The following is a 13,135-nucleotide window of genomic DNA, read 5'->3' on the forward strand; positions in this document are numbered from 1 at the left end:
AATTTTCTGTTTGACTGTGAAGTAACTGTTACCTTTATGGGAAAATTATTAGCTGAATTTCAACAAAGCCCTTTGTGTTATTAGTGTTACTAGTGGATGAAAGTGGAAAAAAATGAATGTTAATAAACTCAGTCAGTGATATATTTCTTCCATCTGGATCTCCATGTCTTTGTGAGGTATCATTTTTTGTTTATGTCAGCCCCTAAAATGAAGTATTGGAAAAAGTTGTGGCCTTAGAATTACCTTTTTCAGATGACTATATCACAACATTTTAAATCAGGAGTTTAAAAAAGAATGAAGCTTAGTCAATGTTTTAGCTCTCACTAAAATAATTAATTGTTGGTAAATTGGTAAATATATCAAATAAATTATCTTTAAAATATTGTTTATTATCTCATCCTTTTTTAATATTTTGGGTTTTATTTTTAATACAATTGACATGTGACTATTCTAGTATATGGGTATAATTTATAAACAAACAAGCTTATATATGTTGGGGGTATAATGTCAAAATATTTTACTTGGTTGAGTTTTGAGACCAACAGGCTTAGATTGCCCATGGATCAATAGAATCAAAACTTGAGAGAAGACTTCAGTGATAATCTAGTCCTTAGATTTGTTTGCATGTGTAAAACTGAAGCCCTAAGAAATTAAGTGACTTGCCCATGACTCCTATAACTAGTCAGAAGCACAGTTAGAACCCACACTCAGGGACTTCCCTGGTGGCGCAGTGGTTAAGAATCTGCCTACCAATGCAGGGGACACAGGTTCGAGCCCTGGTTCAGGAAGACCCCACCACAACCCCACATGCCTCGGAGCAACTATGCCCATGCACCACAACTACTGAGCCTGCGCTCTAGAGCTGGCGTGCCACAACTACTGAAGCCCGCACACCTAGAGCCCATGCTGTGCAACAAGAGAAGCCACTGCAATGAGAAGCCCGTGCACCACAACGAAGAGTAGCCCCTGCTTGCTACAACTAGAGAAAGCCCGTGCACAGCAATGAAGACCCAACGTAGCCAAAAAAATAAATTAAAAAAAAAAACAAAAAAAAACCCCACACTCAGACTCTCAACTCACGTGTAGTGCTTGTTCCTATATAGTGGATCATCTCCCTAATCTCTTGTATTACTACATGTGCATTTTTACTCCCTTAATCTGTTGACTTTGAAATGTAGCTACGTTCTCCCGGTGGCCCTCAATCTGGATTTTACTTTTATGGAAATATTTGGATTGACACCCATACTTACATTTATAGTCCTGTGCTAAAGGAAATGAGTATTTGTGTATTAAAATTTAATAATGCATGGAAAAGTTGATTTCCATACCCTGAGGTGCTGGTGTCAAATTTGATTTATGAATAAAGTCATTTTCTAAAGATTGCAGACAGAGGTAAACTGTCTTGCAGCAATTTTCCTTACATGAAATGAACTGCTGATAAGGATATTCTTTCATCTTTATTGTGCCTTATCAGTGACCAGGATCTATAACCTTTCATTAGTGAAAAACAGTAATGACTACCTAAACACAGTTAATCACAGAGCTTTTCCAAGCAGCCTTGACCATTGGCTTCTCATTTCACTAAATAAGCGTCTCACTGAACTTTCTGCAGCTGTTTGAAGTATGAATTGATTTGAGGAGGGAAATTTAGCATCGGTTTTTCTTTATACTTCTTCAATGTTCCAGAAGGAGGAACATTGATACTCCTCAGCAGGAAGTACTCAATCACCTTTCTAACAGTTGTGTTTATGCCCTTCCATTGCTGGTCCTCCACTGGATATATTCTTGATTAAATGCAGCTGGGAGATTTTGCTTTCTTGACAACCAGAGTTTGATCCAGTGCTCTAGTAATTAAGGAGGTCAAGTGTAAATTTCACCAATATCTGATACTTTACTCATTAGCATTTTCCTAAACCAGAACTCTCCCCTCCTTTCCTCCTATGTACGCCCTTCTGTAGTAAAATCAAGCTTATTCAAGCAATCGATTTTACCCCAGGAATGATTTAGTTACCTTTTTATTATAGTCTAAAACTTTCAGAGAAAGAGCTGAAGTAATTTGGTACCTTTTACAAACTAATCCATCCAGAAGAGATTGAGAATACAATTTCTCAAGGCTACCTTGATAACAGTGAAACAAAGCAAAAACCAAACTAAAACAAAATCAGAACAATGAGTAAATTAGTTCTATCATTTCATTAAAACTGAGAGGTGAAAATATTGACTATTAGGAGACAAATAAATGGTTAGTTGCTTAAGTTTTACACTTTTCAACCGGGTATTGAGAAACTTTATATAATCTAAGAGTTCAAGGAAATAGCATTTAGAATAGGCTTTTAAAAAAGACATTCTTACTGAAATTTTGGTTACTTGAATGAGCACTAGAAGTAGGAGCATAGCAGTGTTTTTTCTTTAATACCAGGTGAAGTTGCTGTCACTTAGAGGAGACATTAACTACTGGTATAATTAGGAAATAGAGCTAATGCACTTATTCAGTAATTTTTTTAAAGTATTAGGTCTCTTACTGAAGGGGAGATATTTCAATTCAGGGATCAGAAGTTGGCAAATAGGCTCTTTTCCCCAAAGGTGTGATGATGTATTATTATTAAATATACAAGCAATCATAATATTAGTACTTCACAGAGCAGCTTTATGGTTAATTATATATTTTACTCTAATAAACCGTGAAGAAATTCCTTTTTTCCTCCTAAAGGCTAATAAACAAGTACCAAAATATAATATAGTAATTGAGCATGATGTGATATCTTGCAGTTGAAACTGTTAAATAATATGTATCTGAATATACCTATGCAAATTTACCTGTATGAGCTTTGTGTCAATTGTGCGATTATCGTAATGAATTATAAACATGTGCCATTATAGTTACAAAATCTAGCAAAACATAGTTGTTGTAAAAGACCCAAATGTTTTTAAAATGGCTTTAGAGCCAATGCAAATATTCCTTGACCTAGTTTTCTTTTCTTTGTCTCGTATTTAACAGTTTAGGACAGGGAATGGCAGAAGTTAGGATATACTGATGGTCAGAGATTGTTTAGGGAGGTGGAATGTTTTTGAAAATTACATAACAAGTGAAGACTCTCAAGTTATTAAGTGTTAGTACTTAAAGGGACATTAGAGCCCATCTCTGTAACTCCCTTCATTTTAGAGGTGAGTAAACTGAGGCCCAGAGGCTTAAATGACTATACACTGAAGTACAGGTCTTTGGCCCCCTCTGAGGCCAGCATGCTTTCTATAATCCTAAACTGCTTTCTGTGCAGATTAAGAATACTGATTTTGGCATTGCCACTGGTGTTCTGGCTAAGCCCAGTCAAGTTGCTTAATTTGTTTCCTGAATGCTTTAGAGAAGGAGCAGTTCCAAAGAAGTTTGATTCAGCAATTCACTTGAGTGGTGAATTTGACCCTGCTGTGACCAGGAGATGAGAAACACTCTTTCCATCAACTTGCTAGTTCCCTAGAGAATCTATGGCTCTACTCATATATTTTATTTACTGTGTCCTCCGTTGTCTGAAAATAACTGGAACCACAGTATGAAATGTATTGTGTATATAGCTAGCTTCACATTTTTTGGGTAAAATTAGTTTTGTTCGTATTTGTTTTTGCTTGACTGATAGTAGCAAAATTGGCAAGAAGTAATGAGACTTTCCACAAAATGTGTCTTTACTAAAACATAATAAATGACTGTGGCTAACCTCATCTACGGGGACTGCAGGATTCAACCTCAGAAACTGAAAAGAAACTATAGTGGTAACTGGCACTTCAAGGGCACAAAAAATACTAATGATGAGGCACAGCAACTTCATCCATTCTCGCAGGCATAATACCCTTTCCATCCTATCAGTCGTCTAAGTAGCGGGGGAGAGGGACCCTATTTAAGGTTGTCTTCATGAAAGTGGGTGTGAAAAGCAAGTCCTTCAACAGCTATGGGGGAAGACAAGAGTTATTGCTTCCTTCACTTTGTGACCTGATGACTTTTGGAAGATAGTAGTGAAAAAATCAGTATTAAATGCTTCTTGAAAAGAAGACAGTGGCTCTTGTTATGTTTCTGGGAAGGAACGTTTTGCAGTGAACACCTCAAATTGATGACATTAGTCTCTCTGACCCCTAGATTTGTATGAAATAAGTAAGCCCTTGAATCCAATTCCTTGATTAGTTTTATTTATTTATTTATTTATTTATTTATTTATTTATTTTTGGCTGCTTTGGGTCTTCGTTGCTGTGCGCGGGCTTTCTCTAGTTGCGGTGAGCGGCAAGTGAGGGCTACTCTTCGTTGCGGTGCTCGGGCTTCTCATTGCAGTGGCTTCTCTTGCTGTGGAGCACAGGCTCTAGGCACGTCGTAGCCTTCATTAGTTGCGGTACGCCTGCTCAGTAGTTGTGGCGCACGGGCTTAGTTGCTCTGGGGCATGTGGGATCTTCCCGGACCAGGGCTCGAACCCGTGTCCCCTGCATTGGCAGGCGGATTCTTAACCACTGTGCCACCAGGGAAGCCCCAATTAGTTTTTTAAACAATGAAATATTTCAAATACGTGCAAAAGCACAGAAATAAGGTAATCAACAACCATTGTATTTTAACACATCTCAACATTTTGCTATATACATTTCTTTCAGATGTTTTATTTTATGGATAACTAAATTGATTATAGATTTGGAGTCGCTTTGTTATTCTTTCCTGATTTAACTCCCATGTCTTAATTCTCAGGGGAGCTGTATTGGGTGCATTTTAATGCCATTCCTACATATTTACTTATCCATAAACAATACATACCATTGTCTTGAGTAGTTTTAAACTTCATATAAATGGTATTATACTGTATATACCATTTCCCATCTTGACTTTTTCATTTAACATTATGTTTTAAGGATTTTAACACGTGGATATATAGCTGAGATTCATTTTAACTAATGCAACATGCTCCAGCATGTGAAAATACTGTAATTTATCTATTCTCCTATTAAATATTAGGATGTTCCTAGTTTTTTGCAATTACAAACAATGCTGCAATGAGTGTCTTTGTATATGTCCTGTGTAGCTGTGTGAGATTGTCCTTAGGGATAAATAGCTAGAAGTGAAATTGCTGAGTTATAAGGCAAATGTATCTTGAGTTTTACTGGATACTAAATTGATTGGTCAAGTGGTTGTACCAATCTGTATTTCCATCAGTAGTATATGAAAATTCTTGTTTTTCTATGTGCTTGCCAATATACTGCCAAAACAGCATTGTCAAACGCTTTGATATTGGTTAATCTGATGGTTATGAAATGGTATTTTATTCTATTTTTATTTATTTCATTTCTCTCATTACTAGTGCTATCTAGCACCTTTACATGTTTTCTGGATACCCTGTAGTCCTTTTAACATTAAAGTTTTAGATGAGTAATGTAATCATTTGGTCAAAAATTAAAGCAATATTTTAAAGGTATATATTGAAAGGTACTACTTCCATCCTACCTCATTCACCTGACCCTTCTTTCATTTTATTGCTTTCTTGTATATCTTTCCAGTGCTTTTATACAAATAGATGCAAACATGAATGCATATTCTTACTTTCTCACCTTACACAAAAATAACATACTATGTAAATTGTTCTAAACCTTGCTTTTTACACTTAATCATATATATTGGGGATCTTTCCATTTACTGGGTACTTTTTTATACCTGCACAGTATTCTGCTTTTAGGCGTAGCACAGATTATATAACCAGCCTTCTGTTGACGAGTGCTCTGGCCTTTTCCACTCTATTGTTATTAAGAACAATGCTGTAATGAATACCCTTCATCTTGTTCTGACTTATCTACAGGATAAATTCCTAGAAGTGGGCCATAGGATAGTTTTATAATTTTGATAGATATTTTGATCTGTGCCACCAAATTCACTCCATGGACTGGGGAAGAATAGTACCATTTTGCATTCCCACAGGGTATATAAGAGTGCCTTCTCCCCACAGTCTTGACTATAAATTATGATCTAAAACTTTTGTTTTACAGTCTGATGGGGGGAAATGGTATATAAATACATCTTTAGTTGTATTTCTTTTATTATGAGTTGATGCTCAAATTGAGCATCTTTTAATACATATAGGGGGCCTTTATATTTCTTTTTTTGCAACTCTATCCCATTCTTCTATTGGATTGTCTTACTGATTTCTAAGAGCTATTTATGTAATGGGTGATTTAGTCTCCTTGTCTAAGATATGAATTAAGTATTTTACCTCGTTTTCTTTTGTTTTTGCTTATGACTTTGTGCCATGCAGAATTTCTTTTTTCATTTTTATGTAATCAAATTTCTTAATTTTCTAGGAGGGATCTAGGAGGGATTTTGAGCCACAGTTAGAAAACTTTCCCCTGAAAACAATGAAGAAGTTTTTCTGTGTACTATTCTACTTTTGCAGTTTCATATTGAACATTTAAATATTTTATTCACTTGGCTTTATCTGATGTTAAATGTGAGGTATGTTTTTCCGTATGGTTACCAAGTTGTTCCAATAGCACTTTTTTAAAAAACAAAGTTTGTCAATACACCAATGATTCAAGATGCTGCTTTTATAATATAATGAATTCCAATGTGTATTTGGGTCTTTTTTGACTTTTTATTCTATTCCATTGATCTGTCTCTTTATACTGTCTTAATTACTTATACTATGTTTTAATTCTTTCAGTTCCTATTTTATTGAGTTTTAAATAAAAAATATATTTTGAATTTTGTCAAATTCCTTTTCAGCATCAATGGAGAGGATCATATAATTTTTCTTCTTAGATATATTCTATATCAATAGGGTTTCTAATAGTGAGCCATCTTCACATTCCTGAAATAATGTCCACTTGATTGTGAAGTCTCTTTTAATGTGCTCATGAATTATGATTGCTAATTTTTTATTTAGGATTTTACATTAATATCTGTAAGTGTAATCGGCCTATATCTTGGCCTATTTGTTTTATCTTTGTCAGGTTTTGATAACAATGTTATACTGAAAATACAGTATTGGAAATTAAAAAATAATCATGTTAGTTTACCAGTAGAATAGATAGAGCAGAAGACAGGATTAGTGAACCTGAAGACATATCAACAGGAAATACCCAAACTGAAGCACAGAGAGAAACAAAGAAGAATGGGGGTGAGATGCGGTAGGGAGAAACAAAACAGAAAAAGCCATGTGGGACACAGTCAAAAGGTCAGCATACATGTAATTTGAGTCTTAGAAATAGGGTAAAGAATGGGGTAAAAAGATATTTAAGAGATAATGGTTGAGAATTTTCCAAAAATGATGAATGACATTAATCCATGGTTTAATGGATTAACAAATCCATTAATTAACAAATCCATTTAATTAAACAAAGCTCAGCAAACCCTTAGTGATACAAATACTACTGAAAACCAAAGCAAAGGGAATATCATAAAAGTAGCTACAGAAAGAAAGACACATTACCTTAAAAGGAACACTAATAATACTGATCGCAAACTTTTCAGCTGAAATTATGGAAGCCAGATGATAATAAAATGGCATTATGCAAGTGCTGAAAAGAAAAGAGGCTAATTCAGAATCCTTTACCCATTGAAAATATCCTTTAAAAGTGAAGACAAAACAAAGACATTTGTAGACCAAAAAGTGCTGAAAAACTGTAGAATTCTTTGTTGGCATTGTTTTCCCCTTCATCATATTGAAGAAGCCATCCTATTGTTTTTTTAGTTTCCATTATTTCAGTTGAAAAGTTAGCTGTAATTCTAACCATGGGTCCTCTGAAGATAATCTTTTTCCCTCTGGCTGCCTTTAGTATTTTCTCTTTGTCTTTGATTTTCTTTAGTTTCACTGCAATATATTTATGTATGAATTTCTTTTAATTTATCCCAGTTGATGTTCATTGCACTTTTTGAATTGTAAACTGATGTCTTTAATCAATCCTAGAAAACTCTTAACCATCGTCTCTTGAAATACTGTCTTTGCTTCATTATTTCTTTCCTTTTCTTCTGAGCTTTCAATTAAACACTTCTACACCTTCTCACTTAATCTGCCTCATCTTTTACCCATTCATTTTGCATTTCCATTTATTTTTAATTCTTCATATTGCCTTTTGTATTTTCTGAACCATTTCACTATTTTTTCAGAAAATTGATAACATTATCTTATTGAGTATATTCTTAGAGTTTTCAAAAATTTAGGTTGTTTTATTTTATTTCTATTAGAGCCTAGAGTGTAGCTCTTTTTCAGATTTTCTAGATCTTTTTAAAATTTCCTATTCCTTGGATAGAGCTTCAAGTGCATCCTTTGTTCCTTTAAACTACTAAGCATAGTTGGTTCTAGTATGAGATTCTTTGTGGGTCTGCTTCTGTTTTGCTTGTATATGCAGGTTCTAACATATGGAGTTTTGTTTCTTTGCATGCCTGGTTATGTTTGGCTTTTTTAAAAAAATGTTGAACAATTTGAAACTTTGGATGCAGGTACCTTACTCCAAAGAGAAGTGGGTTCCTTCTTCCAGGTTTCTGAAGGCAAAACTAGTCCATGACCACCAAATTCAAGGCTCAAAGTTCTCTGAAAGACTTAGGTAATGCCAGCATAATATTTAACTCTGAACTAGGGCTAGTCTACTTCCCATTTACCCTCATTTTGAGGGCACAGTCCTTTGAGGATCAGCTTATTGTGGGGACATCCCTTTTTTTGCCTTAACCTCCCCCTTTGGTAGGCTTAGGGCTTTGATTTCTATCTCTCTTGACCCCACAAGAATAATAGCTTCTTTGATGAATGATCAAAGAACGATATAACACACACACGAGTGTGTGTGTATAAAATCAATTAATACATGAAAAAATGTTTAACATCATCTATAATTAAGAATACGCAAATTAAAGCAGCAAGTTTTCACTCATCAGACTGTTAAATTTAACTCATCAAAAAGCTTAAAAGTTGACAAGAGTGCATACCTTTATTTGGGAAGGAAGTACATGAAAATATTAACAATTCTTACCTCTAAAAGGAAGCCCTCGGATTGAGTGAAGGAGAGGAAGATGTTTTCTTTTCATGGTATATGCTCTTATAGTACTTAAAGTTTTTACTTCATGTACATATTTTTAATAAAATTTAAAATGCCTAGATACTTACTTTTAAAATATATATATATATATATATATATATATATTTATTTATTTATTTATTTATTGGCTGCATTGGGTTTTCGTTGCTGGGCACGGGCTTTCTCTAGTTGCGGCAAACGGGGGCTACTCTTCATTGTGGTGTGCAGGCTTCTCATTGTGGTGGCTTCTCTTGTTGCGGAGCACAGGTTCTAGGCACACGGGCTTCAGTAGTTGTGGCACATGGGTTCAGTAGTTGTGGCTCGCAGGCTCTAGAGCTCAGGCTCAGTAGTTGTGGTGCACGGGCTTAGTTGCTCCGTGGCCTGAGGGATCTTCCCAGACCAGGACTTGAACCCATGTCCTCTGCATTGGCAGGTGGATTCTTAACCACTGCGCCACCAGGGAAGTCCCCTAGATACTTACTTTTTATTTAAACTTTGGGGAAGATTTTGCTGTGTTCAAAGTGATTGGGCCTAGAAAACATTTGTACTGTATAAAGAGTTATCAATTTACTAAGTGGTGCTCAATTCATATAGTCATGAATATAGCAGAAATATTTGCTAAAAAATAAAGTCCAAGTGATTAGGCTTTCTGGTTCTGATTAAAATGGTAGCAGCACAGATCAACAGAACATTGATGATATTTAAGTATTTCCTTTTTCTACTCTGACATCAGACTGAGGCACCTGCTGTGACATTGCAGAGATCAGATAGAATATAGTTTGTAGCTTTGTGTCTTCTTGGAAGTCCCAGGGGCCTCATTTATATACCTAGAATCAAGGCAATTGGTGCATCCTGAATGAAGTCAAGGACTTAAATTACTATGCTGAATAAAGGTGTTCTTAACATTAAAAAATTTAAAAATTTAAACATAACTTTTGTCTTTCTATGTTTTTCTTTCTATGTAACCACTATCCAGAGATAGTGTTGTTTTGTTTTAATTGCTGTTGTGTAGGGATGTGGTTCCCTCTTTTTTTCCTTTGAGTTCAAACTGTCATTTATTATTATTATTTTTAACATCTTTATTAGAATATAATTGCTTTACAATGTTTTGTTAGTTTCTGCTGTATAACAAAGTGAATCAGCTTTATCTATGCATATATCCCTATATCCCCTCCCTCTAGCATCTCCCTCCCGCCCTCCCTAGGGATGTGGTTCCTTTTAAATATTCGGTTTTCTGTTAATGAAGTTATTAATGCTTCCTTCCTGATCCGCTTTGTTTGGACTTAGATTCTCTCATGCTGAGCAGCTCTTCCCAGATGTACTGGGTGCAGTTAATTTAAGAAATCCAGCTCATGCTTACAATAAAGATGAGGCTAATGGTTATAATTCTACAACTCAGGTGCCCTCATGGTCAGGTTGTCGGATTTTAAACTACTCAAAGAAGAAAAAGACTGGTAGCACTCACCATGACAATTCATATTTTATGTATTTTTTACAGTAACCAAGCAAGATAGTTTTTCTCTATAACTGTACCAAACATAACATTTCAGGTTTCTGATCATGTCTGATCTCTGACTGATGCGGGGGTGGGGGGGAGTATGAAATGTCTAATGCTTATATTCCCTAGTGTCACCTTGGGGGAAAAATAGCCTAGTAGCATAGTTCTAGAATAAATCTCAAAGTGTATTTATATTTTGTTAATTTCTAGGTGAAGATGTGTTTATATCTCTGTATGGAGCTGCCACGGACATGAATATAAGGCTGGACAAGAATTCCTTGATCCTTGAGAAAACTTACCTATCTCTGGCCAATCAGCGAACTCTAACTATTCACAACCGCAGTAACATCATTGCCCATTTCCAGTGGAAGATATTTGCTACCCAGGAAGAGGAAGACCGAGAAAAGTATAGGTTTGTAAGAAAAATCACTATCTCTACGCTATCTATATAATTTGGGGGAACATGAAACTTAGTTATGAAAATTCTGTGACTTTTGTGGTAAGTTTCTAACTCACTCAGTGTCAGATTTATTATAACTTGGGTCCAGTGTACAATGCTTCCTTTTTCATTTAAAGAACTGGAGCTGAGCTATGTGGAACACAACATTGTCCATCCTCAGTTAATCTTATCCCAGTTATAATTTATCAGTAGCTAAACTCCTGGATTTTAAAGACCAAATACATCATTCTTCACTATTCTCTCAAAACTAATCTACATGTCTTTATTTCTTTTCATAACCCTAACTAGATCGATCACTTTTCATAGGGTTTCTAAAAATAATCTCTTTTGGATTGGGATCAATGTGGCCTTTTTTTTTTTTCTTCAGTGAAAAGGTACTTTCAGAAAATATGAAGAATGGGGAAAAAGAGTGCTTAGATATAATGGCTTTTATATTTTCAGTTTTAGTAGCATTCTCAATCCCTGCTAACCATATAATTTAATAGTGATTTCTTGTTGGTATCTTTAATCTACTGCTTTTTAAAATGATACTTCAGGCAGTGGAGAAAATTAATAAAATGGAAAACCAAACTGTTTTAATTAATCTCATCACTGTTAAATTTTGAATATTTCTTTTCACTGAATCTATCCTTGATTCCTTTAATTCCATTTGCAATTTTAGCTTCTTCCATCCTCCCTGAATTAGCTCTTTTGCTGCTTTCATTGGAATTTATTTCAGCCTTTTTTATTTGCCTCTCCATTTTCATTAAAGATTAGCCCTGGGAAGCTTCAAAGCTTTGTTTAAAACCAAGTTAGTATGTGATAAAAATAAAAAAGTCTTAGGTCTAGGGAAACCAGGCAGAAATCCCCCAGTGTGCTGTCCCTAATTGAATCAGAAGGAGCTGTGACAGTGATAGGACACAGTGGACCAGAAGCTTTATCATTCAGACAATGAGCTTTAATCACCAGATTGCCACTGTGCCATCTTTAAAAAGTGAGAAAAGAAAAGCCTTTCCTGCCTAAAAACTTCATTTTGCCTCATGGTATAGATACCACTAGTTTAAAAAAGCAAGAGGAGACTACTCATCCACGGTTTCATCTGTCCTGATTCTTCAGCTGACACGTATGTACCAACAATTAGAATGGTCCAGGCATGTTTAAAGATAAGATAGGAGAGCAGGTACAAATAAAGAAACAGCAGTAAAAGTAGTGTTTCAATATCCTACTTGTGCAGTGGGCATAATCTTTTGGGGAGAATGAGTATATACTATCAGAGGGAAAGCCAGCTTTAATTTCAACTATGTCTTTGTGTTTGACCAAATGTATAGCACGTGATTGATGCCATGCCTATGTCCAAAAAGTATTTACGGAAGTTAATTTCAACAGTGAAACTCAGGAAAAATTCAAACCAGTTGCTATCAGAAATGCTAAGGCATAGAGAATATAATTTCAAACAAACGTGGATGGGCTTTCGCCCCCACCACTTCACCTCCTCCAACACTCATGGCTCTATCTCTAATGTTATCCTTGAGTCTTGTTCTTCCTTTTCTCTTGCATTGTCTTTCTTTCACTGTCTCTCTTGCTCTTTCTATTAGTTCCCCTAGCAATTTTTTTGTAGCAAGGGAACAATATTGAAGAGCACTTTCATAACCATAATTGGAAGCCCAATTTTATCATCTTGGATCATGCCCCTCCCTTAAACAATGAAGTTGAAAAGTGACTTCAGATGGCTAAATAAGAATACCTTGCTGTGTGTGGGTGACACACGGTGACATAACTCATGTTTCTGCAAACTGGATTGGTTGATCTAAGTGAAGAGTCTATTGAATATTCTGTCCCATCCCCTCTCCCTACCCCTCTCTTAGGGCCAGATGCCTAATCTCTTATTTGACCAGGTGTGTCTTCTCTCCCATGCCTCTCTTGTTTCTTGATACATTCCCAAGCATGCCACAAGTTTCATATTATTAGCTGTGGATTCTTGTCCTGGATGTAACTAGCCAGGAAACGCCCATCCTCTCAGAAAGCAAAGCAAAGAAAGAGTTTTGCTCTTTACTGAACTTTTGGTTCCTGTCTTTGGATAGCTGCCCCTTTGGTGGGTGGCTATGCTCTTGCTGTGGGTGTAGGCCCTCTCCTCCTCCCTGTCACAAACCCTTAGGTTGTCTCTTAGGCTCACATCAGTG

General features: G+C 35.7%; 1 protein-coding gene across 1 annotated transcript in view; it reads left to right on the plus strand.

Moving 5' to 3' along the window:
• Positions 1–13,135, plus strand: part of HYDIN (HYDIN axonemal central pair apparatus protein) — a 432,518-nt gene that overhangs the window by 131,336 nt on the left and 288,047 nt on the right. The window contains 1 exon segment of the mRNA XM_036834209.1: positions 10,727–10,928. Within this exon segment, the coding sequence (XP_036690104.1) occupies positions 10,727–10,928 (202 nt within the window).

The sequence above is a fragment of the Balaenoptera musculus genome, chromosome 19 (genome assembly GCF_009873245.2).
Source record: "Balaenoptera musculus isolate JJ_BM4_2016_0621 chromosome 19, mBalMus1.pri.v3, whole genome shotgun sequence".
NCBI lineage: Eukaryota > Metazoa > Chordata > Mammalia > Artiodactyla > Balaenopteridae > Balaenoptera > Balaenoptera musculus.